Source organism: Myotis daubentonii, chromosome 10 (assembly GCF_963259705.1).
Source record: "Myotis daubentonii chromosome 10, mMyoDau2.1, whole genome shotgun sequence".
NCBI classification, from domain to species: Eukaryota; Metazoa; Chordata; class Mammalia; order Chiroptera; family Vespertilionidae; genus Myotis; species Myotis daubentonii.
The window spans coordinates 55,572,104-55,598,590 of NC_081849.1; the positions used below are offsets into that span (position 1 = coordinate 55,572,104).

At 37.4% G+C, this 26,487-nt stretch overlaps 1 protein-coding gene across 13 annotated transcripts in view; it reads right to left on the minus strand.

Annotated features, from left to right (window-relative positions):
* The window catches only part of ETV1 (ETS variant transcription factor 1), an 87,952-nt gene extending 63,429 nt beyond the window's left edge, over positions 1–24,523 (minus strand). For 2 of the 13 annotated variants that reach the window (XM_059712455.1, XM_059712446.1), the window contains exons 1-4: positions 22,590–22,715; positions 22,021–22,108; positions 20,579–20,626; positions 11,397–11,450 (exon numbers count right to left, since the gene is read on the minus strand). In XM_059712455.1, the coding sequence (XP_059568438.1) occupies positions 11,397–11,450; positions 20,579–20,626; positions 22,021–22,108; positions 22,590–22,676 (277 nt within the window). In that variant the 5' untranslated portion in view covers positions 22,677–22,715. The other 11 variants (XM_059712451.1, XM_059712449.1, XM_059712450.1 and 8 more) reach the window with 11 other exon arrangements.
* Between the last annotated feature and the right edge of the window lie 1,964 nt (positions 24,524–26,487).

Sequence of the window (26,487 nt, forward strand, 5' to 3'; positions counted from 1 at the left end):
TGACTGATGAGCACATTTTGTTGGGATGCAAACAAGAGGAAATGTTACATGCTGAATCTCGATTCTGCCATTCACTACCTACCTGTGAATCTTTGAGAGTCTCAATAAACCTATATGAGCCTTGTTTGCCCTGCCTACATCCCAGGGTCACTATGAGAAGTAAATGAGATGTGGGACGTGAAAATGAACCCTGAATTCCAAATTGCTAAACAAATATAAGGGATTAGTATTATCACGAATATTCTTTTTATCATCTAGCATAATGCCTGGCACTATGCATGCTTGTTAACTAAACTTATTTTTTATTATGGAAAAAAAATCATTGTAGGCATTTAACCAAAAGAGCAAACTATGTTTTTCCAAAATAAAAATGCCCATCTTCCAAGTCTAAAACTATTATGCATTTTACTATAAAGTTAATATGAAAATAAGAGCAGGTTTTTTTTTCCTGATTTCATAATCATAGCATTTGTGTTTATTTTTCACTAAGTTTACAATTATTGAAATTTTATATTAGGCATTTAGGAGGCATTTAATACCAGTCCTAACAAAAAAAGGTTTTAAGTATTTGGAGAGAAAGGGGTTTGCTGATGATTAGAAACTGACAAAAATGTTAAATGAGAAAACATTATTTTATATAAAATAGAGACGAAGCCACTTGTATATATGGATCTGCTTCCGTATACACCACACACATAAATTCCTAGGACTACCTCTAAATGTACATTAGAGGCTACGTCTATACAGTCCATAAGCACATTATCCAAACCTTCAGAAACTGCCATTTAAAAGCTAAGGGCCTAAATTCCCACTTTGATCAATGGTACAGCTTTATCACAAGAGGGGATGACTGAAGTTTATTGATTAGCTGATAACCTTCTAATGCACCAGCCTTTAATCTACAATAAAACGGTGAGTGGAAGGAGAGCTTTCAGAAAGGCCAACGGGGCTTGATTATCCTAGAAGAAAACAAAAACGTGGAGAGGCTCAGGAAGGCAAAAACATCCAGAAAACCAGAGCAATGGCATCCAGTTACTGGGCTCCCCCCGCAGCCCCGTGAGTGGTGAAAACTGTCACCTGACATTCTAGCCCCAGTGCCAAGGACTAGGCTAGAGAGTCACATCAAATCAGCATAATGAGGCTGTTGTGTCCAGGAGGACGAAGAAAAACAACCTGGAACAGCAGTACAAGTTCATTTCGCAGCATGACTGCCATTTCAAAGGAAAAGCTAACGCTATTTAAGGGTTTATGTCAACATTATCCATACATCTTGATAGGAATGAGTGGCTTTTAACCACGGCCAGTGGCCTTGATAGCATCTGACAGAACTTTTGCTGACAACTCTGTGGCTGGAAGAAAATCTAAGAGCATCTTATGGTGAAGGACTAAAGTCAGTGTTGAAAAGTTCAGGGGGGAAAGCAGCCAAAGGGGGTATACATTTCTCTCTGGTCAAAATGTATCCAGAATTTTGTACTGATTTATAAAACTGGATCATACTTAATCTGAAAAAATGAAATCACGGTACACTAAGAATTACGTAGAGACACACTAAAATTGGTAAAGTAGATAAACCAAAGCCTGGCATAAAGATGTGCCAAACTGAACTCATTCCTTCACCCAGCAAATATGCATTTATGCTAGTGAGGCAGCAAAGTTTAAAAGCACTTCTTTAATGAGAATATGGTTGAAAAATTATTTCTTATTCTGGTGCTACAAATAGAGATTAGATAAAAGGTCACTAGTAAGTACAATTATCTTGGTTCATATCATTCTTATTTGCTAGTTTCCCAACACACAAGTAAGAACATACTATCTTTCTTTGAAAATCAGAGAGCCCAGTAACCATTATGAATTTAACTTTTTCATCTTTAAAATAAAAGTTTTGGTGTTATTAATCTACAATGTCTCTTCAAACTGCAGCTTTGGAATTCCCGTGAATACTTACTACTATTGAGGAATTCCATGATACTACTGCTTTAAATAGCAACTAGTACTCTACTAACTTCTGCTGCTACAACTATTACTGTCTTTATCACCCAAACAGATCTTCCCCCAGTGAGGAAAATGTGCCATGCCTGAAACATTTCTGAGGTCAAAGACTGCACATAAACAACATGCAAATATACAGTGTGGTCATAAATCTCTCAATCCCTGGATAAGATAAAATAGTTGAGACAATGTAGCCTAGATGAGAGTTGGCGTAGTTCCCAAGTTCTCCCCTTTTGCTTTTCTACAACTACTATCTTGAACAAGTCCACAAAACATCGCTTTTCAGACAAACACTTAGTCATCTGATTATTTTATGTCCTAGATTTCTCTATATATAAATGGAAACAATACCAAGTTATCTCAGAGTAGTTGTATTAAATAGAGATTACCGAGACATGTACTGTGAATCTCAAATAATATTTATTAGAGAACCCTAATCTGATAACTGATACTAAGCTCTAATGTTACATAAATGCAAACAGTTTTCCACTACCCTTCAAAAAAAATGAAACATGGGGGGAAAAAAGCAGATATGTGAATTAGATTTCAGACAACTTAAACCATGTGTACATGAATAAGTGTTGTTATTTTTTTAAAAGATTCTAAAAACCCAATAAACCACTCAATTCAATTCAATTCAATATTCACTGAATACCTACAACATGTGAATTATACAAGCATGAGTAGGACATGATCCATCCTCTACAAGCCAATTGTAATAGAATTAAAATTGAGATGTGTATAAAGCACTTATGGGCACACTAAGAATTATGTGAAGTTAATTCTGACCAAAATAATCTAGGAGTAATAACATGGCTCACAAGCATTCCAGGTTTTATTTGTTTGTTTGATTTGAATCCTCACCTGAGGATAGGTTTATTAATAGAGAGAGAGAGAGAGAGAGAGAGAGAGAGAGAGAGAGAGAGAGAGAGAGAAGGAAGGAAGGGAGGGAGGGAGGGGGGAGAGAGAGAGAGAGAGAGAGAGAGAGAGACATCAATGTGAGAGAGAAACATGGATCAGTTGCCTCTCCTATGTGCCCTGACCAGGGATTGAACCTGCAACCTTTTAGTGTATGGATGACACTCCAACGAGCTGAGCTACCTAGCCAGGGCATTCCAGTTTTGCAAACAGAAATATAAATATAAGATTTCCCTACAATAAGACATAAATAAAGGAACAATCACAAGTTAAGCCTCTCTTCCTGGATCTAAAAATCACTCCTAAGAGGACTGTAAAGCCCAAACTAGGAGTAATTGTGAAACCTCTGAATGATTTAACAATGTGGCATCTATAGCAAAATGGACTTCTTTGCTAAGCCTTATATTTAAATAACATTCAAATAAGATTGCATACAAAATGATTACGCAAACTTATTTTTAAAGTTTAATCAGACGTTAAACTCAATTATTGACAATTTATCCATGATAAATTGAGAAAATGGTTGAGACGGTAGCATCGCCCTCAGCTAATGTCAAATGCTAGTAATTGTTGAGGAATAATTTATTAGATTTAAAAAAACAACCACATTAAACCGACCATTTTTACTTAGTAAGACACAGCATAAGCTCTCATTAGGAGAAAATTCAATAACAGACAGAAGCAAATATGTCCTGTCCATATTAAGTACATGTTCAATGTTATAAAAGAAAAAATGGGAAAAGACTTATCTAAAAACTCTTAAAAACACTAAACATACAATCATGACATAAAGATTCAGTTTAGCTCAGATTTTTTCTTCTTTACATTTGATTTCATGAAATTTACATATTCTATGAAATGGTGTCCCCAAAAGGTACTTATTTTCATGACTGCTGTGGCTTTATTTGCAAAAACTAACAAATGTGTTTGCTTTTTTTATTCATCACTATACGTAAGTGTATATATTAAAAATACTTGGTTCTGCAAATAATGTTCTACCTTCATCCCTTAGCAAATTTTCCAACAAACACTGTTTGGCTATTAGGCTAATGAGTCCAGTTACTGCATAACAACATGCTTATTTAATATTGAGTAAAGTTCAACCAAAGATGGCACAGATCGCTTTTCTCAAAATAATTTGTTACTAATTATAGGCAGGGTGAGTGGAAAGTATTTGTTGACTTACTTCCTTTGAGCATGTTTCTGGAGTCAATTTGTAGGATTATTTGTTTTGCTAATGGCAACATTAAAGAGGGTAAAAAAAAATAGGAAAGAATAAACTAAAAACTTAGGTGAGATATATATCATTTTAGTTTTCAGCTTTAAATGGAGCAACAAAGCCCAGCTTTGCAGAAAGGTTTTGTTTTGCTCTGTTGTTGTTTTGTTTGTTTTGGTGTTCACTTGGCAATTACATCTGAACTATCTATCTGAGGAAGAATGAGCTAGTAAAACCAAAAAAAAAATTGACAGGATCTACTAAAGCAGACTTCCTTAAAATTGATGTAATTTTCTAGCTGTAAGTATCTTGTCATTTATAATCATTTCTATTTCCCCATTATGTTTTTTTCTAAAGCCCACTTTTAAATTCGCGCGAGAATTCACCATAATTAGAGGTTATCCCTTTTGTGTGTTTTTTGTCAGAGTGTTGAAAAAGTGTCCTGGGAAATCATAATGAGTCTTGAGCCTGAGAGATGATTTCCTTGTCATCAATAAATGAAGGATAGCTGACATGCCCAAGGTATCGGCGTCAGACTTGGTTTCTTCTCTTTAAGCGATCGATTTCAGAGAGGTGGCCTAAAACAAAATTTCTTGCAAGATGTAGCTTTTTCCCCCTCTGAGTTTCTATTTTGATTTGAAAAAATATGTCGCTTGTGAAACAAGCAAGCGCAACCTAAAATGTCTGTTTTGTTGAAAAGGTGGCCGCTGGACTCGGTGACAGGCCCAAGGCAGATGTGTACCAACCGCAGAAGAGCCAACTATCTGATGACAAGACTCCCTGCTGGATGCCCCTGGAACAGGGTGGGGCACCCAGGGCTTGAGTCTAACCCACATTGACAAGAGTCACCGTTTCCCAGGTGTCCTCTTAAACTAGAATCGATTCTGGCTGGGCAGAATCAACAGGCTGCAGTGACCTTCTCACAGCTGCTTGTCAGAGAACACAAGCAGGAAAATAGTCTGTGCAAGTGGAAAATACACATAACTCTAGCAGAGGCGCCCAAAACAAAGAAACTATTTTTATATGAACTTCATTTTTAATCCTCTGGTATATTTAAGTAGTACAATGACAACGTATTACTTATAGAAAAATTTCAGAAAATCTATCGCATAATGAATTGTAAATAACAGCGTTCCATCGTACCAATTCATTGCAAAAGAGTGACAGTGCCATCTTTATTCTACAAATGAGCACATAACAGGCTAAGCAAAATGCCTAATCCTGTGCTCCACGGAAGGCCAGCAGCAGAACCACCTCCCAGCGCCTTAGACATCCCGAGGCCAATTCCAGACCCGAAAAGTCAAACTCTCACAGGAGCGGGCACGTGAAGCTGCATCGGAACGCGCCTCCCAAGTGCTTTTCATTCATGCTCAAGTGTGAGTACGCGCACAACGACACAGCTGATTACTTTCGGAAAAATCATTAAAACGTATCCAAAATGCATCCTTCTCTGAAAAGAGCAGCAGACAACATCTAAAACTGACAAACCAAGAAGCTGCAGCTCAAACATATTGTTTCGTATAGGAGATAAAAGGGAGAGAGAGTGGCTGTGTCCAGAGAACAGGGCTGTATGGATTGGAAACGATCTGTGTGTTTTCTGACTCTATGAATGTATTGCTTTAATAAATTATTTAAACTGCAGAAAAGAAAAAAAAAACACACACACACGAAGCATCAAACAAACCAAAAACCACCAAAACGATAATAAAAAGCATATAAAAAGACACAGAACCTTCAAGAGCTAACTATTGCTTGAATCTCAGGTGTACTATCTCAGATGATGAAGGCAGCAGACAGTTCATCCTTGAATAAATTTGTGTCTGACCACATTGACATGTTTCAATACGCCTCAATTTTTTTTAAAAAATAAAGGAATCAAAACACAGTAACAAATTTATATTCTCAAATCCCAGAAATGGACTTCCTCTTTCAATGTGTGCTCCACTTCTGGTAAATGCAATCAGAGAAATAAAAGACCAAGTCTTTCTAGCCAGTCCTGTCTACAAATTTAATCAGGCAAGAAAGGTTTCCAAATCAGTATTGAAAAGTAGACTTTTGTAAAGTACTCAGATGTGCAGAAAGAAGCAGAGGGCAGGAAGGTGGGTTAGTAGAAAGTCAGAAAACTAAGAAACACATCAGAAATGGAACTTTTCTCTCTTGGGCAAGTACATGTTACTATAACAGAAATTGTTCAGTCAGGGTCCGCATAGACCTGTCTGATTTTCAGCTTTTTAAGATTTGTAACAGTAACCTAACATATTTTCCCCCACTTCATGGCTAAAAAAAAAAGACCCAAAATGCGATTCTTTTGTAAAACTTAATGCCTAATAAAATAAAGCATAGAAATAACATGTATTTACTTGGAGAAAGTATCACCGGGTAATAGTGGCTTTAAACATTGGAGTCCCCACACACCAATTTGTCGTGATTATTTTCAGATGGGTCACTAGGATTGCATTACAAAGTTCAGTTCAAGTACAGAAATTTGCAAACTTTTTAAATATTTAATTTCATAAACATATCAGAGCCAAGGTTATTATTCCTTTGGTGACATTCTCATTGACTTGCATTCCCATGTTCTATCTTGACTTTAAGAGAAAGGAGAAAAGTTACAAGGATCTATCCTGCTGGGCATTTTGCAAAACCCTGGCTCTACCTCTGGGATGCACTGTGTGAATCACGGTAAACATCGAAAAGTATAAACGGGAATAAACTAGTTAGAAAAATCGTAACACATAACTTTGTAATGAAGAAATGAGAGGTGGGAGATTGAAAAACAGAAGTGATATAATTAAATTTAAAGTATATCATTTAAAATATGAACTAATTGGTGTATTAAATTTAAAACAAGATTTAGAAAAAATCAGTTTGTATATAAATCTACATCGACTTAGGAAAAACAATGCTCATGTTATGTCCCAAATACTTTTTTAAATTCTCTTTTCTGAAGATATATAACTTTACTTCCTCTGGACTAAAGCATATCCTGAAGTAATTCTTTATTTTTCTGCAGAGTGTCTGAGTTCTGAAAAGATTTGTCTGTCAAGAAACTATTTGCCAGAGCCACTTAATTGTCTCTCTTAACCTTCACTCATATCCTAGGAGACACTTATAGGGAGTTTTTTGTTTGCTTGTTTTCGAGTCTCTGTAGGTGCTTTAAAAGTCCACGTCTTTCAAAGGTTAGCAAGCTACAGTATACATCCTTAAATTCTAGATTTCCAGTTGATATATTTTTTTCAATAAAAATAATGAATGCTTGGGAATGTTTTTAGAGGGTACCCAACTCTTGTGGCTTAGTCTCATTTTCACAATTTCTGAATGCTCTATTCTCTACTTTGCTACACATACTTATCCATGTTAAAGTCAAATGGACGTTCTATAATCCAGTATTGAGCAGAATTTTGCAGTTCATTCTCCTAACCTACATTTTACCCAAGGGCTAAAGCAATAAAAGCCAAAACAGAAGCATTTTATTTGATTGAGGTATGTAAGGAAATCTGATTATTCAGGTTTGAAAAGATAGCCCCATAGAATTTATAGACAGGCCACACAGGGGGGATGGAGTTTCTTTCTATTCCTAGAGATAGGATCCCTCTGCCCCACTAAGCATTCCCAGACGAGAATCAAACATTTGTAAAGGGTATTTAGGAGACAATATAAGCTTTCAGTTCCAATATTTGATAACCTTCTCCATCCAGAAATCCTCCTTAGAATCTAATCCATATACCCTATTCCTCTTTTTAAACCATTTCCCTCTTGTTCCGTCCGGAATGAAGACTGAAACTACTGGTCACCCTCATCAGAACAACAGTCCTTTATGTCAGCAAAAACTTGAAATAAAACCTCCACTTTCTTTTCATTAAACTATTTCAGATTTCTTTTTACCTTTGTTTATAAGTTGCCGTTAAATTGAGGTGTTTATTCACAGTCCCAGAGCCATATTTGTTAAACTGTAAATATCTACTAATTGAAGTAAAATAAAATTTCAGCATTCTGAAAATATAAACATTCATGGTTTCAGCATATCTTTTCCATAAAGCATGGTCATATGTTTCTACCTTAAGAAGGGAATTAGGACTTTGAAAATACCTCAGAGAAGCTGATTGCGATTATGATGACAATTTTACTTATTGTACTTTTAGAACAAGCATGGCATGACTACGACACACTACTGATCCTTAAGAGTTCACAGTCTTATTGAAGAAAGACAAGTATCTAAAATATTAATATAACAAACACAAGAGACAAGATGTTAGAGTCTAATTCAGCAGGGTAAGGATGGCAAAGACGAGGTCAAGAGAGATTTCAATGAGATAAAGTCTAAACTGAGTCGGGAGTAGGAGTAGGCGGTTCACCAGACTGCAAAGCAAAAGTAAAAACTGCTAAAGCAAAATGAGCATGTGCAAAGGCAAAGAGGCATAAAAGAGCTCACTGTGGGGAACTGAAAGATTGGAAGGGCTCAAGCTCAGAGAATGGGGAGGGACAGGGTGCTGGGATGGCAGGAGTTAAACTGAAACAGTCAGTAGTCCAGGGCTCAGGTTATAGGAGGATGTTCTGGACAGCTAAAGCATTAGGACTTTGCACTGAAGGAAGTTGCAGCGTTGGAAGTAACAAGGTCAGGTGGCTATGCTTTGATGCCTCTGCAGGGAGTAGACTGAATGGAGGGGAAACTGAAGGCAAGGATGCCAATCAAATGACTGGTTCACCAGTTCTTTGAGGCAGAATGTGGGTGTGAACTAAGGAAGTAAATAGGGATTAACAAAGCCATGAAATCAAGATAATTTTAAAAGGTAGAATTGGCAACTTGGTAAGCAATTTGAAGTTAATGGTAAAGAACTGGGAGGACTGAGGATAAATCAAATGTTTTTCCCACTTGGGTGATGATGCCATCAACTTAGAAAGGCAAGAGGAGTAGGAGAGAAAGGCAAGAGAAGCAGGAGAGAAAAACAATGATGTCAACACTGGTCTTACTGAAAGTCAACTGTCTGTGGGCCATCACACTGCAGACCGGGGTTGCTGTGTAAATGCTATTTAATACCGACAATCAGCTGAGGGCTGAGGGGGTGAGTCCACAGGGGCCGCATTTTTCTAATTGCATAAGGACCCAGTGGTGTATGAGGGAAGAAGCCCAGCAGACAGGGCAGAGGGGAGACTCCGGCTAGAAATCACGACGTTGGAGACCTCGCTATACAGAACTGCGCTGGCCACCACAGTAGCCAATAGCTACATGTCTATATAAAGTCACAATAATTAAATTTAAAAATCCATTTCGTTAGCCACAGTTATGTGCTCAGTGACCAATGTGATCAGCGGCTCCTATATCAAATGTACATACAGATTTTCCCTTCATCACGGAACGTTCTGTGGGATTGTGTTGCCTTAACACATGGAAGATAAGAGGAAAGGTTTGGGGACAGGACCTCAGGAAAGAGAAAGTAAGGAAGATGAGTGGAGTGAGAGGGAGGATTCAAAGCCGTAAAAGACAAAGGGAAAATCATACCACTGTGACCAAGAGAGGATACTTCAAGGAGACGAATAGTGAAGAATAAGAAAAACTAAAAAGAGATCAATTAAGAAAAGGAGCAAAAAAAAATGACGTTAGGGTAGTTATTTTACCCTGGCATTTGGCATAGTGTGTTGGAATCATTACCAATTTTTCAGATGTGAAATGACTCAATGAGAGGAATTCTCCCACTCAGATGACACGTTTAGCTTTTAGAAAAAAACTCAGAAGCCCAGAGGAAGGGAAATGTTGGAAATATGACCATTCTCTTCCCACACTTTAATGAAGGGGAGGCTTTCCTTGCTTAGCCATCATCCAGCTATCATCCTTCTGGGAGTTTCTAAGAGTCTCTAATTAAGGTCTACAACATTGCTGTATAGGTTTCTTGAAATAGAATATCTAATAATTATACTCAGACATCAAGCAACACAATTCTCTTTCCATATCAAAAAACCAAGCTGATAGAACAGCAGTTACCAGGGGCTGTGGGCAGACTTTTCTTTGTGAAGCTATTTTTTAGTAAGTACGGAGTTTCCCTATGGGATGGTGAGAAAGTTCTGGAGATGGGCAGTGTTGATGTTTGCACAGCAATGGGATTGCCGCTGAACTGCACACTTAACGATGGTTAAAATGGCAAATTTTCTGTTACATAGATTTTACCACAATAGGAAAGAGATTTTTAGTGAAGCTGAACTAAAATGCAATATGGGAGAGAATCTGGAAGAAACCTCTTACAACTCTTGACCCATGGGACAGTGAAGATACCAAACATAAAAGCTGAAAACAATGCTTGCAAACACCTGTTACTTGAAGCAACATGGGGATTTGTGTTAGATTTATGATATAAGGTGGGAAAACATGGGTTTGCAGTTGTAAGGTATTAAGCATACTTGGTTGCTGTGGATGATACAGCCTCCTGTGGAAATGTCAATGGTCTGGGAAAATGGAAGTTGGAGCTTTAAAGGGTGCTAACAAAATAACAGTGTATTGGGTCAGTTTCATCAGCAAGATGGCATTTATACCCCTTTCTTGACTATTTGCACCTCAGGTGAAGGCAAAGCATAAATATCAGAGGTAAATCCTAAGGCAACCATGTTTGCACAGGCGAAATGCTCACTCTGCAGTCATAGGAGGGAGAAGGAGGGAGAAGAACCGAGAATCACTCGCCACGCAGCCTCTGACAGTCCGGCCTTGCAGCAAGACTCCCGGAAAGAAACACTGAAGGGATCCTAAGACAAGCTATCAGGTGCTCCCATTTCTGTTACTGCAACCAGGAACAGACTGCGAGGCTAAAAATTCAATCAAAGCAGGTCAAAGTTCATGAGTGCGAAAACTACAATAAGCCAATGAATGTTTGGCCCAGAATTTTTGTAAGCTGTATAATAATCGTCTCATGGATTTTCACTACTGACTGTCTTCCATCAGCATCCAGACTGGTCTTGGTGAAGATATTGAAAGACTGGAAGTAAACACTTGCTTGCCCTGGGCCTCCCCATTCCTTCACCCAGGACATTGACCAAACATAGAGACCAGGACCATCTTTTAATCCGATCAGTTTTCCTGAGCCACTATTCGGAGCTCTGCACAAATCGCACGGGGATTCTGCTGATGCCACAACGTGACAAATCACATCACCTCGGGACTGCAAGCTAAAAAGGCATCGACACAATGCAAGAACAGACACTGGAAGTGGAAACAAACCAAAGAGAAAGAATGGAAGAAGGAAGGAAGACAGAGAAAAATTTAAGAGATGAGTCAAACTATACTTACAACTTTCAGCCTGATAGTCTGGCACAAACTGCTCATCATTGTCAGGTACCTGAGCTGAAGGGAAAAAAGAAAATTAAAAAAATAATTAAGAGAAAAACTGCCAAGACTTAAGGAATGTCAAGTAAGATCTTCCATGCCAGATATTTTTAGGCTGGGATAAAACTTATGATTATTTGCCAATTAGCTTCTATTTAAAGTGGCATTGGCAGCAATACTCGAGAGGGGAAATTTCAGCAGCATCATTGTTGTCAACTAGAAAACATGTATGTCAGAAATATAATGGTGGCAGTCCCTCTGAATTTCACCTGCCAGATGGAAATAAAAGAGACATGCAAAGCAAAAGAAGCCATAGGATTTCTATTAGCTGCAGTGTTTCTTTATGCAAGTAAAAGATATGCTTTTGGAGTAAAGGGTATTCCATTTACCCACTGCCAGTGCTTAAGCGGCCCGTTTGAAGTAACCACATAATTCTTTCAAATAATGTGCAGTTATTACATCTCTCAGGGATTCTGCTTTCTAGAAATCATCTGATTTTGGTAAGTTCCATCTATTGCAAATTACACTACCACAATTAAAGATGTTTGCCCTAAATTTGGCCAAAATATGCAACAAAGTTTCTTAAATTATTGTCATCTATCTTGGCCCTATATTATAAAATGTTATAATTCAATGACTATGGTGATATCAATGCAAATAAACTCCATCTTTTCATGCCAAATATTTTCCTAGTTACTAGTTAGAATTAACAAAAAGAACATCATTATTTCATCAGTCTTAATGTCAAACCACTTCCCTATTTTTAGTAAGAGAATAATTACGGAATAGCAAGGACTTTATGCATTCGGCAGCAATTAAAACACAAGTAAACTTTTTCAGTTCTATAATATTTTCATCATGGTTGATTGAGACATCAAAATAGGCTGCTCCAAATTGACAGAATATTACAAAAACAAGTTTTCACATGCACACTAATGTGCACACACACATATATAACTACCTAAAATAGAAATTAGGTTACTTTTAATTTGGTAAAAATGTAATGAACTATCGTCCTAATTAACATTAGTTGTGATCTGATTAGCTAGTATTACTTTACTAATATTATGTAATACTGAACCTTTTTATCCAATCAAGTCATATTTAAACAGATGCCAACTGATTTTTTTTTTAAAAGAGCCTATTTTATATGGGGGAATGCTTACTAAAATAATCAGTCTGTTGAAAAAGTTTTGTGTTGGTAATTCAACTGAGTTTAGACAAATTAAACATAAAAAATAAATTCTATATTTTACAAGTTTAATAAAAGAGGTTTACAACATACATATAATTAAAGGCTTTTTTATCAGCTTATTTAATAATATTTTTAAAAACAGAATTATTTGGTTAAATAAAATTTATATTATAAGAACAGAACCAATGGTAATTTTGCCTATTGTCAAAATATATGGAGTCTGACACCCATTTTATAACAACTTTCTTCTGGACACCAATATTTAAACTTATTAAAGACAAACCCCATTCTCTGCCACAAAATGAAACCAAACAAATTAAGGGCGTTTTCCAGATTATAACTGATGCCTATTTCTTCAGCCTATATTTGAAGAAGGGTATTCTCTTCATATTCCACTAATACCTGATACCTAACTAACAAAAGTCCTACAAACTTCAAATCACAGTTTTGTAACTTGCTAGCAATGTAAACTGAGTAACATTATTTAACCTGAGTTAACTCCATTTTACTCACCAGTTTCATAGCGATAATAGAGATTTCTGGTGAGGATTAAATGAAATAGTCTAAATAAAATGCCAGACAATGCCAGATACTCAAGAAATGTTGTTTTCGTCTTTCCACCACCCATTTTTTTTCCATTTCACTCACAATAAAACTGCTTCAATCATTACAATGCAGGTTTAATATCTTGACTTCTAATGAATTATATTATACATGGAAAAAATTAACAGCTGAAATTTGTACATTGGCATTCTCTTAGCTACAAACATTTTTCTTGCATTGTAGGAAGCTTGGGTTTTCTTATAGACTCACAAATTATAACTAGAAGAGTACCCTTTAAAATTAGTTTCTACACCAAAAAATTACAAGAATGTTTTTAATATCTATTTAATAACTAACAGCAGGTAGACAGAATCAAATCCTACATATTTTTCCAATCATATCCACATGTTTTGGTTTTCCTTCTAAATTAACAGCTAAATAGACATAACTATTGAGACGCAAAAATTATCAACCACAACAATCATTATGCTTTTAAAAAGCCTACACTTACAAGAATTTAATAAAAATGTAATATCGCTTTACAGGAATACTAGTTAAAAAGTATATTTGCAACTGAAAATGCTGGTATGAATGTCCTAAAGGCCAGACTTTTTTTTTTTTTTTTTTTTTTTACTATGATAAGACAAAGTTGCAACTCCATAATATGTATCACTTCAAGAAAGGCACAAAAATCTCTGATGAATGTGAGTTGTGTGATGGGAAACGTATGCAAAGAAAAAGGAAAACTTTAGGAGCAGAAGAAACTAGAAGTATACAGAAAATAGCTGCATCCTAGTAATTTGTAAAAAGAATAACACTTGCTATTTCTGTTCTAACTCTTTAGCATACTGAATAAATACTTCACACTTACGCTTGAACATATTACAGAATTTTAACAAAAAACATATGACTCACATATTTCACAGAAGCTAATCTTCAGAAACTGAATGGACCCAATGAAACAGCAGGCTACTTAAATAGACAAAGGCTTACGTCTACCTCTAATAGGAAGTTAGAGTAAAAGGGAAGCAGTTAACGAAAAACACAAGTTGGATCTGGACAAGGAAAATATGACAAAGTATTGCCACACTCGTAGAATACATTTCATTTCTTCCCCTCGATTCATGGGAATTCTATGAAGCAGCCCACTATAGCTGCTAAAAATTCGTGACAAGTCATACTAACTCCAAAGTGGAAAGTTAACAACAGAGGCCAACCTAAAAAAAATTTTTAAGAAGGGTTATTTTTTCCCAACTATCTATTATAACTACGCTTGGAATAATCACCTTCGAGGAATGAAAATGTTTCCACACACTCCGTAATTAAAGAGGAAGGGGCAGAGTAGGACATAAGGGGAAAGTAGATACCCAAAGACCAATAAAAGGCTTTCAAGAAGATTGAGCATGTGGATTTTATTGGTAATAGCTGCAGCGGCTCTATCAGATCATTGCACGCTAATAGACAAGTTGCCATCAAGTCTCAGGACTTCTGCTTTCAAAGGAGAGTATCTGCACCCTCAGCTATTTGCTTTACCTCGATTATTATCCAAAGGTGCGTTTCTCTCTCTCTCTCTCTTCTTTCTCTCTCTCTCTCTCTCTCTCTCTCTCTCTCTCTCTCTCTCTTAACTACATAGCAACACATATCATGCTAAAGAAACTGATGAAAACAGTCATGATACCACAGAATCACTAACCCTAATGCTTAATTTTAATATATTTTCTTAACATTTCCCAGGGAGGATGGGGGGCAGGGCAGTTTTTAGTTTGCCTTTATTTTATGCATATTTTAACCTTGCAAATGGAATAATAATCATTACTTAAGAAAAGGTGAGCATTTACATATTTTCCAAGGTTGGCTGCAGGCAAGGGAAAAAAAAGCCACACCTTTTACTTACAAACTAGGAGCCTGTAGGGTTTCTCTTAAAGCGAGAGAGGAAAGTGGAAACATTACAAATGAAACAAATGTCAAGTATCAAAGGGGTTAATATTTAATTAAAACCAGTTCTATCCACTGTAACAATGACCTGGAGCCAAACAAGGCGGAAGATGTATGAGTCATTCTTTCTGCCCGTGAATGAGACAGCTGATCTCCTCAGCAATTCCTCCAGACAAGCAGGCAGAGCTGGAGTTCTGCCTCCATTCACAAAAACACAGTCCAGCATGAGCCATGCGGCCCAACCACAATCTTTTCATGTCACACCCTTCTGTGGGCCGAAAGCTAGTCAACTTGAACTTACAGTATAAACACTGTTTTCCAGCTCTATCTCCACTACAGTGCAGATCCAGGAAGGTACACGTTTAAAGAAATGACAAGTTTAAAACATGAATCCCATAGATATATTCTCCCTACTTCATAGGGAACTTGCCACAGATACGTAAATGTACAAAACTAAAAGGCAAGGAAGGAAAGAGGCAAAGGAAAAAAAGGACTAAAGGAGGGAAGGAGAGAGAAAAACCATTTTGAAAAATGCCCCCTTTTTTTTGCCTGTTATTCAAAGTTTCTCTACCCTAAGATTTTAACAGAGTGCTGCTGACTTTGTAGCGTTTCACTTTGAACAAAGGGTTAAAAACAACTTTCTTCAAAGAAAGTGAAATTCTAAGTAAAAGCAAATCAACAAGAAAATCAACCTTCGCACAGTGGTATTCTGTTAAATGCTAAAATGAAGCTGCAGGCCATGGAATAAAATAATCATGAGGACACTAAGCCTGGCTTTATACCACATCCGCTTTTAACATTAAAATGATTGCACCAGTGTGTAAGCATTAATTAATGCAGAAGTATAAACATATTCAAACAGATAAATAAAGGGGCTATTTCCCCAGGATAGAAACATCATTCATCCTTGCTAAAGACGTTCTGTATGTTCTAAAAGAAAGAAAACAGTAAGTTTTAGTTGTCTTTAGTCTAAAATTAGCTTCAATTTCTAACTCTAAATTGACCTGTAGTGACTTAAAAACTTAAGGATAGCTCAGAGCTGTTTCTTGCCAAATATTTTCTCTACAGAGGTCTGATGGTGATGATGATGATGGTGATGGTGATGATGATGGTGATGATTTTCTTAACTACAAGTTTATACACAGGTCAAATGGAATCAAGTCATATTACAAACTCTAAGAAATTACACATTTTCAGTAACTGAACTGGAAAAGCTTAGCTATATTTCATAAACATTTACTACAGCCCTCTGGAAAACTATATTATGCTAAAACATATCCAAATTCTACTCTTGAAAAACATTATTTTGCAAGTAGACCTTAGATGAAAGGTATTTATTTAATTCCAAAGAATACTTAAAAATATAATCCATTACTCTACCTGCTCTACCTGCTCTCTTTTAATCAAGTACAAAAGATAAATCTTTCTTTCACATTTTAGAGAATTTCCTGGCACAATGCAAAGAGGAGTGGTAGCTCTCCTAAAAACAAAACAAAAAAAACCTCTTGTTCAATTATAATAAATAATATAGACTTCTATGCTTTAATGCTTAAATTCTCAATTCCTGTTTTTTTGTAAACCTCATAAAAAATAATGCCATTTTAAAGCTTTTACTTCTTACTGCCTCACCTGAAAACAAAAAACATTCAAGAGCACATCCAATTTGTTCCATTTTAAAAAGTTACAGTATAATTTTTTTAAAAATGAAAATGAGTACATTATGATGGAATATTATTGCATGACAATATGTATAACATATTATTTAAGAAACTTCGTAATAAATGTCTCTACTTTTAAGTCAACCTGATTATTTGAAGGTCAAGTAGTAATCAAAAGAAAAGAAAGAAAAAGAAAAACAGCCTTATCTGCATGATGTAAGGACCTCTGGTGTAGAAAGGTTGTCCTTGAAGATAAAACTCTGACTCAAGTGTGGTGGCAGTATGAAACCTGACTTACTACAATACCACTGGAAAACATTTTACCCTGATGGCAGCGAATCACTGTTGACTTTTTTCCTTAATATTACTGATGAAAGGGAATCTCAAGAGCATCTAACAGCAAAAATAACATTCAAAAGTTGCTACGTATTTACATTTAATATGCGTGAAGTGTGTGACGTCTTTCTGGTGTGTTAGCAGGTAAGCTTTAATAACAAACTTTAGAGGAATGCAATCCTTTTAAAACTCAGTTTTACATCCTTCTCTTTCTATCAACCCCCTACTCTTCCCCCCACCCCCACCCCCGCCTCCCCTACACACAAAAGGGTCCATTTAACTATGAATTTCTAGGACACCATTCGCTGAGGCACCACTTAAAGCAGGTTGTTAAGAATAAGACATGACCATGATGTTGACAGGATTGATATTTGAACTCATTATTTCATGGGATCAAATAATTGAAATTGCCTTTCTGTCAGTAGCAATCTAATTCAAAAGACAAAGGATCAATAAAGAATTGTACATAGTCACAATTACAATAGAAAGTAGCTATAGCAAAATTTAAAAGTAGGCACATTCTTTTTTTTTTAACTGTTACTGTGTCACTGGAAACATTGTCTTTTCAGTTTTTTCAGAATGAAATGTGATTATTTTAAATCGTGGGATATATGTTAAAAATCTTTCAACTATAATGTTAACTGCAGTGTTAGTACTTTGAAAGTGATACTAATATAAAGTTATAGTCTTCACAAAAATATTTTTGATCTCTGGAAATGAATTTATTTGAGAATGGAATTCTATTTTTAGAGATAACTAGTGAATTGAAAACAACTGGTTCCAACCCCACCCTCAAATAGTCCTGCCTTATCCCAATTTCTCCTTAGACATAAAACACATTTCTTACTCCATAATAATTTACCTATGACTAAGCCATATATTGCTCTTTGAGTCTAATTTAGAAAATTCTTACAGGGAAAAACAAACATGCTAGGATACATCATCTTGCACGTATTTAAGGGCTTTGATAATTTCTTAACATGATTTTCATATGACACATGACAACTAACTTGACTCTCATGTCCAGTAAGATTTTTGGACCTGCTTAACTTCCCAGTGGAAATGTAACTCATGGAAGACACTGGTTAATTGCCAATGATCTTTTTTAAAAGGGTCAAGATGCTTTAAAATTCCATGGTCAGTTTCTTGGCTACAAAGCATTATAAAAAGAAATATGTAAATGGTTCATGTCAGCCAATTTGGCAATGTTTTAATTTCTGGATGTCCAGAGGGACATAAATGGACAAATCCAACTACGAAAAAACTAGTGTAATTTTGAGAATCTCTTCTTAGCTAATATTTTTCAAGATGCCAATAAATCAAGTTAAAATGCTAATGCAAATGTAATTACATATATATAATTTTATATATATTTGTTAAAAATAAAAATATGCAGTCTACTAACAAATAGTGTTAAAAAAAATATATCTCCTCACTATTCTATTCATTAAATCAGATTAACCACCTTTTTTGCTTATATCAGGATAGGGTAAATTAATGTGAACTACTTTGAAAAAACTGTATCCATAGTTTGTTAATAGAAGCTCACCTTCGTATTCAATACAACAGTCTGAGGACTAATTCCTGAACTTACTTAACCTTATGAATTCTTTTCTAAGTAAAAGTCCATGTTCCTCCAAATACGTGAGTCATTTTCTAGGTTTATTTTATATAAATAACTGAGTAAGAATAGTCAGTGAAAAGATAAATTCACATAAATTATGCAAATTACTTATCGAGTGACAAACAAAACAAGTTGAAAGGAAAAAACTGTACTAAAACTGATTATAAAATGGTAGGAGTCTGTCACAGATTCCACATTTTAAAATTCCAGGAACAGAGTTGCTATGCACATTCAAAATCAGCCAGCAAGTGCACTGACTTGGAATCAATGAGACTTAAACATCTTAAAGAACAAACCTACCTTCCCGGACAATTTAAATAAATATTTTTTTATTATTTTGGATAAGTGAATAAATTCCTTCATAAATATAATGGTCTTGCAAGCTTCAACTTTGCAAACTAACAGTAAAAAGTTAATACAAAAACCTCTGTGCAATATTTTCTTTAAAAAGTTACATTGAAATATATGGCTTATGTTGCAATAATAAGTAGTCTATTGCAATAAGTTTCATTTACAGAGACAAGCAGAATGACCTTTAAATATAACTAAAACTTTTATTAATACTTACCTTTCATTAATATACAAATACAATCACCCTTTTGGATGGGCTACCAGGAAAGCTATTTAACTTAAAAGGTTAAAAATATAGCAAAAAGCTCTTTGGAGAACTAGAATATCAGCAAAACAAAGAAACTTATTTTACATGCTAACAGCAACTTGATCAACTGAAAGTAAGACCACTGATAAAACACAGCAGTCAGCCCCAAATAGCAACAGAAAGACTCGGCTTCCACTTAAAGAGACCCTCTCTCTTCTTTTAACCGTCTTAAAAATCTGTTCCAAAAAGTGCATGTATCCCATTTAATGTAAAGACAGAAAAAAAAGAAAAAAACAATTATACACAATACTTAAGTACCTATAATTGTCTTTGTTTCCCACCAAGTAGATCACAGGATAAACTTAGTAATTCACAAAGCCAAAAGAAAAATTTCAAATTATGAATACCAGCAAAAATCCCTCAACATTAGGCATTTCTCAAGTTGTATCAAGCTGTACTGAAGCACTATCTCACTGTTCCTATAAAGTTTACACAATAAAAGGTACAACAGATTGCAACACAGATTTTTAGCAAAAAGTAATAAAAAATAAAAGTCATGCCTTTAAAGGGCCCCTTGCTATCTTAAATAAATCCTCATAAAAGTAACAGAACAACAAAGGTCAATTTCAACAAACATCACATAACAGTAACAAATAGAAAACAGTTTAAAATTCCTCAAAGCCACAAAGATTTATTTTAAAGCCATAGATTTCCTCAGTATTGGATACACACCTATCGTTCTGTGTTGCGAACAAGGTGGGAAGAAGACACTTGCACTTAAATCCTGAAGCATCCCGTCCTGATGAACCCAGAGAAACTAATTTCTGCCATCAGAAAAGTCCTCCACCAGAACACCAAATAATGACATGCGCTGCTCTAAAGGAAACAGCTAGCCGGGTTCTGGCTCTAGGAGGTCTCTGGAGGTACAAGAATATAAACCTGATCAATTGCAATTAAAATCTGAACAGAGGCTGAGAACTTGAAGTCTTGGTGCATTAGTTCTTGCCAAAAGCAGATGTGATTGTGAGCTGGAAGCAATTTCTCCTGGTAATTTGTGATGACACTGGGTAGTGCAGCCCCAGATTCCCCAAAGACAAACGCATCAGAGGCTCTAATGTATGCATGACACATGAGGTGGCTCTTTTAGAGCTCAATTAATTGGGCTGAACATTAAGACAGCAAGTTCAGGTCTCCCCCCCCCCCCTTCTGGAGGTGCAGTCCCCCTCCTTTTAAAGCATTTTTTTTTTTTTTACTTACCTTCTGCAAGCCATGTTTCCTGTAATTGACTTAGGTCTTGAAAGAGTTCTAAAAAAAAAAAAAAAAGTCAAAGAAATAAAAGATTTGCAAACCTTTAGGTTTCATTAAATGGAAATGTTTGTCATAAAACTTTCATATATCAACTTAATTTGGGGAAGGGGTCAATAAAAAAAGAAAATATAATTCATAACTAACAGATCTCAATAATCCTGCTCATTTTGGTGGTTATTAAGTAATACTTCTTTAAAAAATTCTTCTGGTCAACTACATAATAAAGTCAGTATCTACCCCCCCACACACACACATACACTTTTTTTTTTTTTTTAACAAATAGCTTAAAAAGCTCGGGAACACCAAATAGCATATATACAATAGGATTCGAAAAAAAGCTTAGGTAAAGGTATGTCCACAGAAACCTTTTCTAAACATATTCAACTTTTGTAAAATAGGGATAAGTTTAGAAAGACTGAAAACTATTGTATTTATATCTTCTGAATTTTATATCAGAGATATAACAACACATGGTATAAATCTCAAAGTACTGTATGTTTTCAGGTTCAATGCCTCAAAGAAAAAAGGAACAACTTATAAATGCAAGTGTTTAGAAGAAAGTTTCTCTATTAACAGGTTTACAAAAGTCAAAGAAAGATAATTCCCTCGCACCTGTTTATTATCAAGTCCAAAATTTTGTATTCTGTCACAGTGGGGAGAGAGGTGTCCTACAATTATGAGGATTTGAGGAAGTTTCAGAATTCACTATACTTTATCTAAATGGCCAACTGAATTTTTTAAATTAAATCTAAGTATATTAAGTCTATTATTAATGCTCCCATATGGCTGGAATAATTTATAACCGATTGACTTCCTATGAACAGTTCATAAAAAGAATCTGGAACGTAATTTTCCAAATAAGTATTATAATTATTAATTAGGCCTTAATTATAATTCAGTGAACACTTTAAGACCTATAGAACAAGATATAGGACCTCACCATGGAGTCATCAAAATCATCCATGAAAAGTTTTATAACTTTATATGGGGATGGAAAAATTAAATCATCATCTACATTGTTTAACTTCTAATGAAGAAAGTGGAAATTAAGCACTTTGCATAGTTGCTTAATTTGTCCCCCTGGGTTGGATTTTTAAAATTGTTGCCCTAGTGTGTGGGTTACGTATATGCCATATGCACAAGAGTTTTCAAACATAAAAGGATGCCTCTGTTAACTTTTTATTTTCTTCTTTCATTAGTTTGTGACGGGGCCATAAAATATCCTTCAGTGCAAACTGTCACACTATGTTAAATGCTCAAAGTAAAAGTCTTAGTTAAATCCAGTAATTTGAATTTGTATTATTTTTAAGGTAAGATTGAACTGCTGCTCTTCTTTATGAGGGTAGGGAATATAGGTAAAGAGAGGGACTCACCCCCAAATCAAACCTCACCTTCTGAATCATGAGCCAGATCTCTGTTAATGAATTTTCTTTTCCTGACATTTGTTGGTTTCTCGTTACAATTTCTCCCACGCTGATTCTACAAAGGGAAAGACAAAATCCTTTAAAAGAAGGTAAACCTCAAAAGTCACACACAAAAATATACATGCATACATACATTTGTGAGGATCCTTTCTCTACATAAAAAAAATTAAAATCTATGGCATCAATTCTAATATTCATTTTCTACATTCATTTCACAGTGAAAGGTAATGCTGAAAATTCGACAGCCAGAAAGAGTAGCTTCCCAGTGCCGATCCTAGCATACTATTTGCTAGTCATATATTCATGGTATCTCAGCATCAAAACCACATGAAGCAGTTATATTTAAAGTCGATTTTAGGCTGGATCAAAGCTAGATTAAAATACAATGGATTTTATTCTGATACTCCCCACTGGAAACCAAAGAAGAAGAAGAAGAAGAAGAGTGGAGAAATAAAAAAAATATAAGAGAAAATGAGAGGGGGGAGGAGAAACAAAAACACCCCATGTAAACAAAAAGTGTCAGCATTTGTCTCAACTTCATTCTTTTCAATGTGGCAGACAAACCCAGCCAAAAACTTTGAGTGCAGCAGCTGCTGCTGCCCTCCATCTCCTCTTCCACTCATCTTGGGCCCTTTAATCAGAAAAGGAGGTCTTAAAAACAAAACTATGCCTTATCCAAATCACTGAAAGGTAAGCTCATTTTGAAGACTGGGCTTCTAGAAGCAGAGTCGCCCTACAGTGGCAACAAAGCAGATAAAGTATCTGCAATCCCAACCTCCTTGCCCCCTCCTTCTCCACCGCCCCCCCCCCTTCAAGTTTATAAACAGCAACTCTCGAACTGATCACTCACATTGGTGACCATGTAAGGCACTTGCTGGTCATAAAATCCATCCATTCCGCTGCTCTTCGCAAATCTCAGCCCAGTGTTTTATATTTCGAGCATTTAGCTGCAGATTTCCTCGGGATCTGGACGTCTATCAACCTAGAGGGGAACAAGATGGCTTTTAGGCTAAAAGGAAAAAAAAAAAAAAAAAAAAAAAAAAACCATGAATGAAGCTCTTGAATTTGCATAGCTAATTACCCTCCGACTGTCCCATTCACAAAAATAACCCTCGGTACACCAGCCTCCTTCACCTGGATCAAAAAAGAGCCTAGAGAGTTCACAATTTACATATTTTCGGCTGTAGCAAACATCCGAACTAGAGGAGATGTATTTATTTACACTCTCGCTGTTTCCCTTCGCGGTCGGTTGCACCCCGGGCAGCTCTGATTCGCAAACGTGTGCAAAACTAGCAATGGCGATCAACGAGGCTAGCTTTGCACCTAACGGGACTAAAGAGACGGAGACACCTCTTTCATAAGGATAGTTTTTGCAACCCACAACCATGCAATTATCTGGAGAGAGAGAAAAAGTTGCTGGAAAGACCCACCTGAAGGCCACGCTGGGTGAACTGCGGCAAAAAATTCCCTCCAAATTTAATAAAAACATTAATTATTGCCCAGCACTTCCCCTTGGAAGCCGAAAGCGCCTCTGACAGAGCTCAATTCGGTGGTTTTTCCTCTACTTCTCCTCCAGGGGCCTCCAAGCCAAACTGATGGATCGCTGCCTCCCATTGGCTCCGCGTCTCTTTCACAAGATCAGATTTCGGGCTGTCAATCAGGCGGCTGGCTGCCCCTTCTCGGGGATCTCCCGCGCCCCTCTGCCCAGGCGGGTGCTCGGAGGGCTGGCGCAGGGTCCACAGCCTGGAAACGCCACACAGGAAACCCGACCGCCTTCCTAACCCGCTGCTTATTGTTCAGGCTCCCGGGGAATGAATCCATGTGTACCCAGTCGCCGGTTCTCCTGACTGGTGTGTTAGGTCCATTCTTGGGCTGATTTCCTAAAGCACGTTTTATTCGGTTCAGGTAGATACCTTGAAGCGTGATCCACTAAACCCTTGCCTCCTTAAACTCCCCCCCCCAAGATCGCCAGCCTCCTACCCCCCACTTTTAACCTGATAGGGAGCCCACTAGCTCTATAGCTTCGTCCCCGCTAAGTTTTTGGCCCAAACTCTTTTGCCGTGTTTTGTGTGTGTGTGTGTGTGTGTGTGTTTTTTAACACCCACCACCATAATTATGGTTTATCAAAAACATTTTTTAACGGCCTTGCTCAAGTAAGACAAGATCCAACTCCTTCAAGGGACAGTAAAATAAAGAATCTATGGGGTCAGTGCCTGAGAAAAGCAGAGAAATTGCTTGTTAGGAGGGGAATTGGGAAGGCGACGGGGCAATCTAGGTGAGAAGGAGTATAAAAGTCAAATTTATCCCAAGTGCACACTGGGACAAGGTGCTTCCAGGCACCTTGCAGGTGGGGCGGAGCAGGGAGGGGTGTGTGGGCTCAGATATCCTAGGGACCCGCACATTTCCTGAGCTTTTGTTATGTATACACGGAGACAAGAGGGTGTCACTTACTGTACTTGATGCTTCCACTTCCTCCTCTGCTTTTACACAGCCACAGCCCAGAGTTGGGGAGCGAGCGGAGAGGATGCTCGAGTTTCAAGGACAATGACTGAGGCTTTAAAAAGTGAGGGCTGCAGCTCTGATACCACTTGCCCTGACCCTCCTGTGGGGCTTGGAGCTGTAGGGTCCCTTAAGAAACCTCGGCCCAACAGGATATGGGAGGCCGCGGGGAGGGGACCAGGGACTCCGAAGTGCTGAAACTCACTGGTGATCCTTATGGCGACCAGAGCTAGAGACCAAAGGATCCGAGCTAGAGACCAAAGGACGCTTCCGGCAGCTGTTGCTTCAGTTCTCAATTTCTATTTGGAAGTTTCCTTCCTTAAATGGAACGGTATGGAGACGCATTAAACTGGAGTGTGAGCACACAAGACTCCACAGGAACTAGGAGAAAGATCAATGTTTACATTTTTTTTTAGAAAAACGTATTACTAGAGAAATCATTGTAGACAGCAAGGACCTAAGTGCAGTCTCTGAAACTCGTAAATCAGAGTAGCTGGTGCTAACGCGCACCTACAAGCATTTTGAGCGGGAACTGCACTTTAACCCCAGCCAGGGAAGCTGCAGGGCGCAGCCCGGACCCGGAGGCTGGGATAGTGAGGCTCCTGGGGACTTTCTGGGGGTGCAATCAGGCAGAGCGCCAATAGCAAGGGTGTCCGGCCGCCCAGCACTCGGGGGATAACCCAGCCTCTGTAATCTGAGCAACAGTTTCCAAAGACCTTCTCTGCAGCTGGAGCCTGACAGGTATCCAGGGTAACCGGGAAGGGGCGGAGCTTAGGCTCAGCCAGCGCTCCCCCCAACCCTGGGGTCCTCGCCTCAGCCAATTACACGCCGTTTGTTCCCAACTCATTGTTGTTTATTGCTGACCCCGCAGCGCTCCGCTAAGAGATTGGCCACTTTAAGGAAGGAGGCGGAGCCTCCCCCGCCCCTGCAGCCCCCTTTCGGCTCCATTCACAAAATTCCGGCCTCTCCTGGTCACGTGGTTGGGGGAGTGGCGGGCAGGGGAAATGACACAACAAAGGCCCAAGTTTCCCAAACCACAAAACTTTTTTTCTGACTTGCAACCTTTTCTCCGTCCTGTCCCAGAACAAATTCTAGGAGATGAGAAAAAGGAGCCTGAGGTCTGGGAGCAACAAGAAAGGGAAGAAAAATCGAAATTAAAGGAAGGCTCACAAAAGGGGGATAATTCCAGGGTGCACTGCATACGAGAAAAGCTGCGAAAGGAGAAAGGAAGAGAATTAAGGAGAGCGGGGCGAAAGCCTTAAGAACAAACTAGTTAACTTCTGATTCATGCTTTTGGACGCGCAAACAATAGATTGGATTTCTATTTTTCTCATTTAATGTTTTCTAGTTTTCATTTCTACCTTTGCTTTATCCCACAGGTCCTTGTTAACTTTGCAATGCTTTTAGGAATAGTGCAGGTTCGCTGGCTGGCAGTTTTAGTTTCCATTTCCCAAACCCACACACACAGGCCGCAGAGCACTCCTCCCCACCAACTGGGAAACCGCAGCAGTGCACCGAGCCTCCGATTTACTACATATTGCAGCGGCTCCATACTCCCCTTTGGATCCACTCAGCCTTTAACTATTTGATCGTAACAGTAATAGAAAATTATGTTATATGAATTACCAGACAGCCAGTCTCACTGCAGCTCAGTTTTGTTCAAACAGCGTGAAATTTTGAGACAAATGAGCCTTTCTAGCAAGTAAACTATTGGACTAAGCCCCCCTCTCTCTTCCACTTTCTCTTCTGTCTTCTATTTTTGTCTTGTTTGTACCGTGATACTTAATGAGACAATAACTTTTAGTTCGGTTGTCGCTTATCTTCTATGCTTGGCACTGGGAAAACCAATAGATCTCCAGAGGATGGGCTGAAAATTCATTTTTCAGAAAACGTTGCCCTCGTGAAAAAAGCTCTACAGAAGAGGCTGTCTGTCCA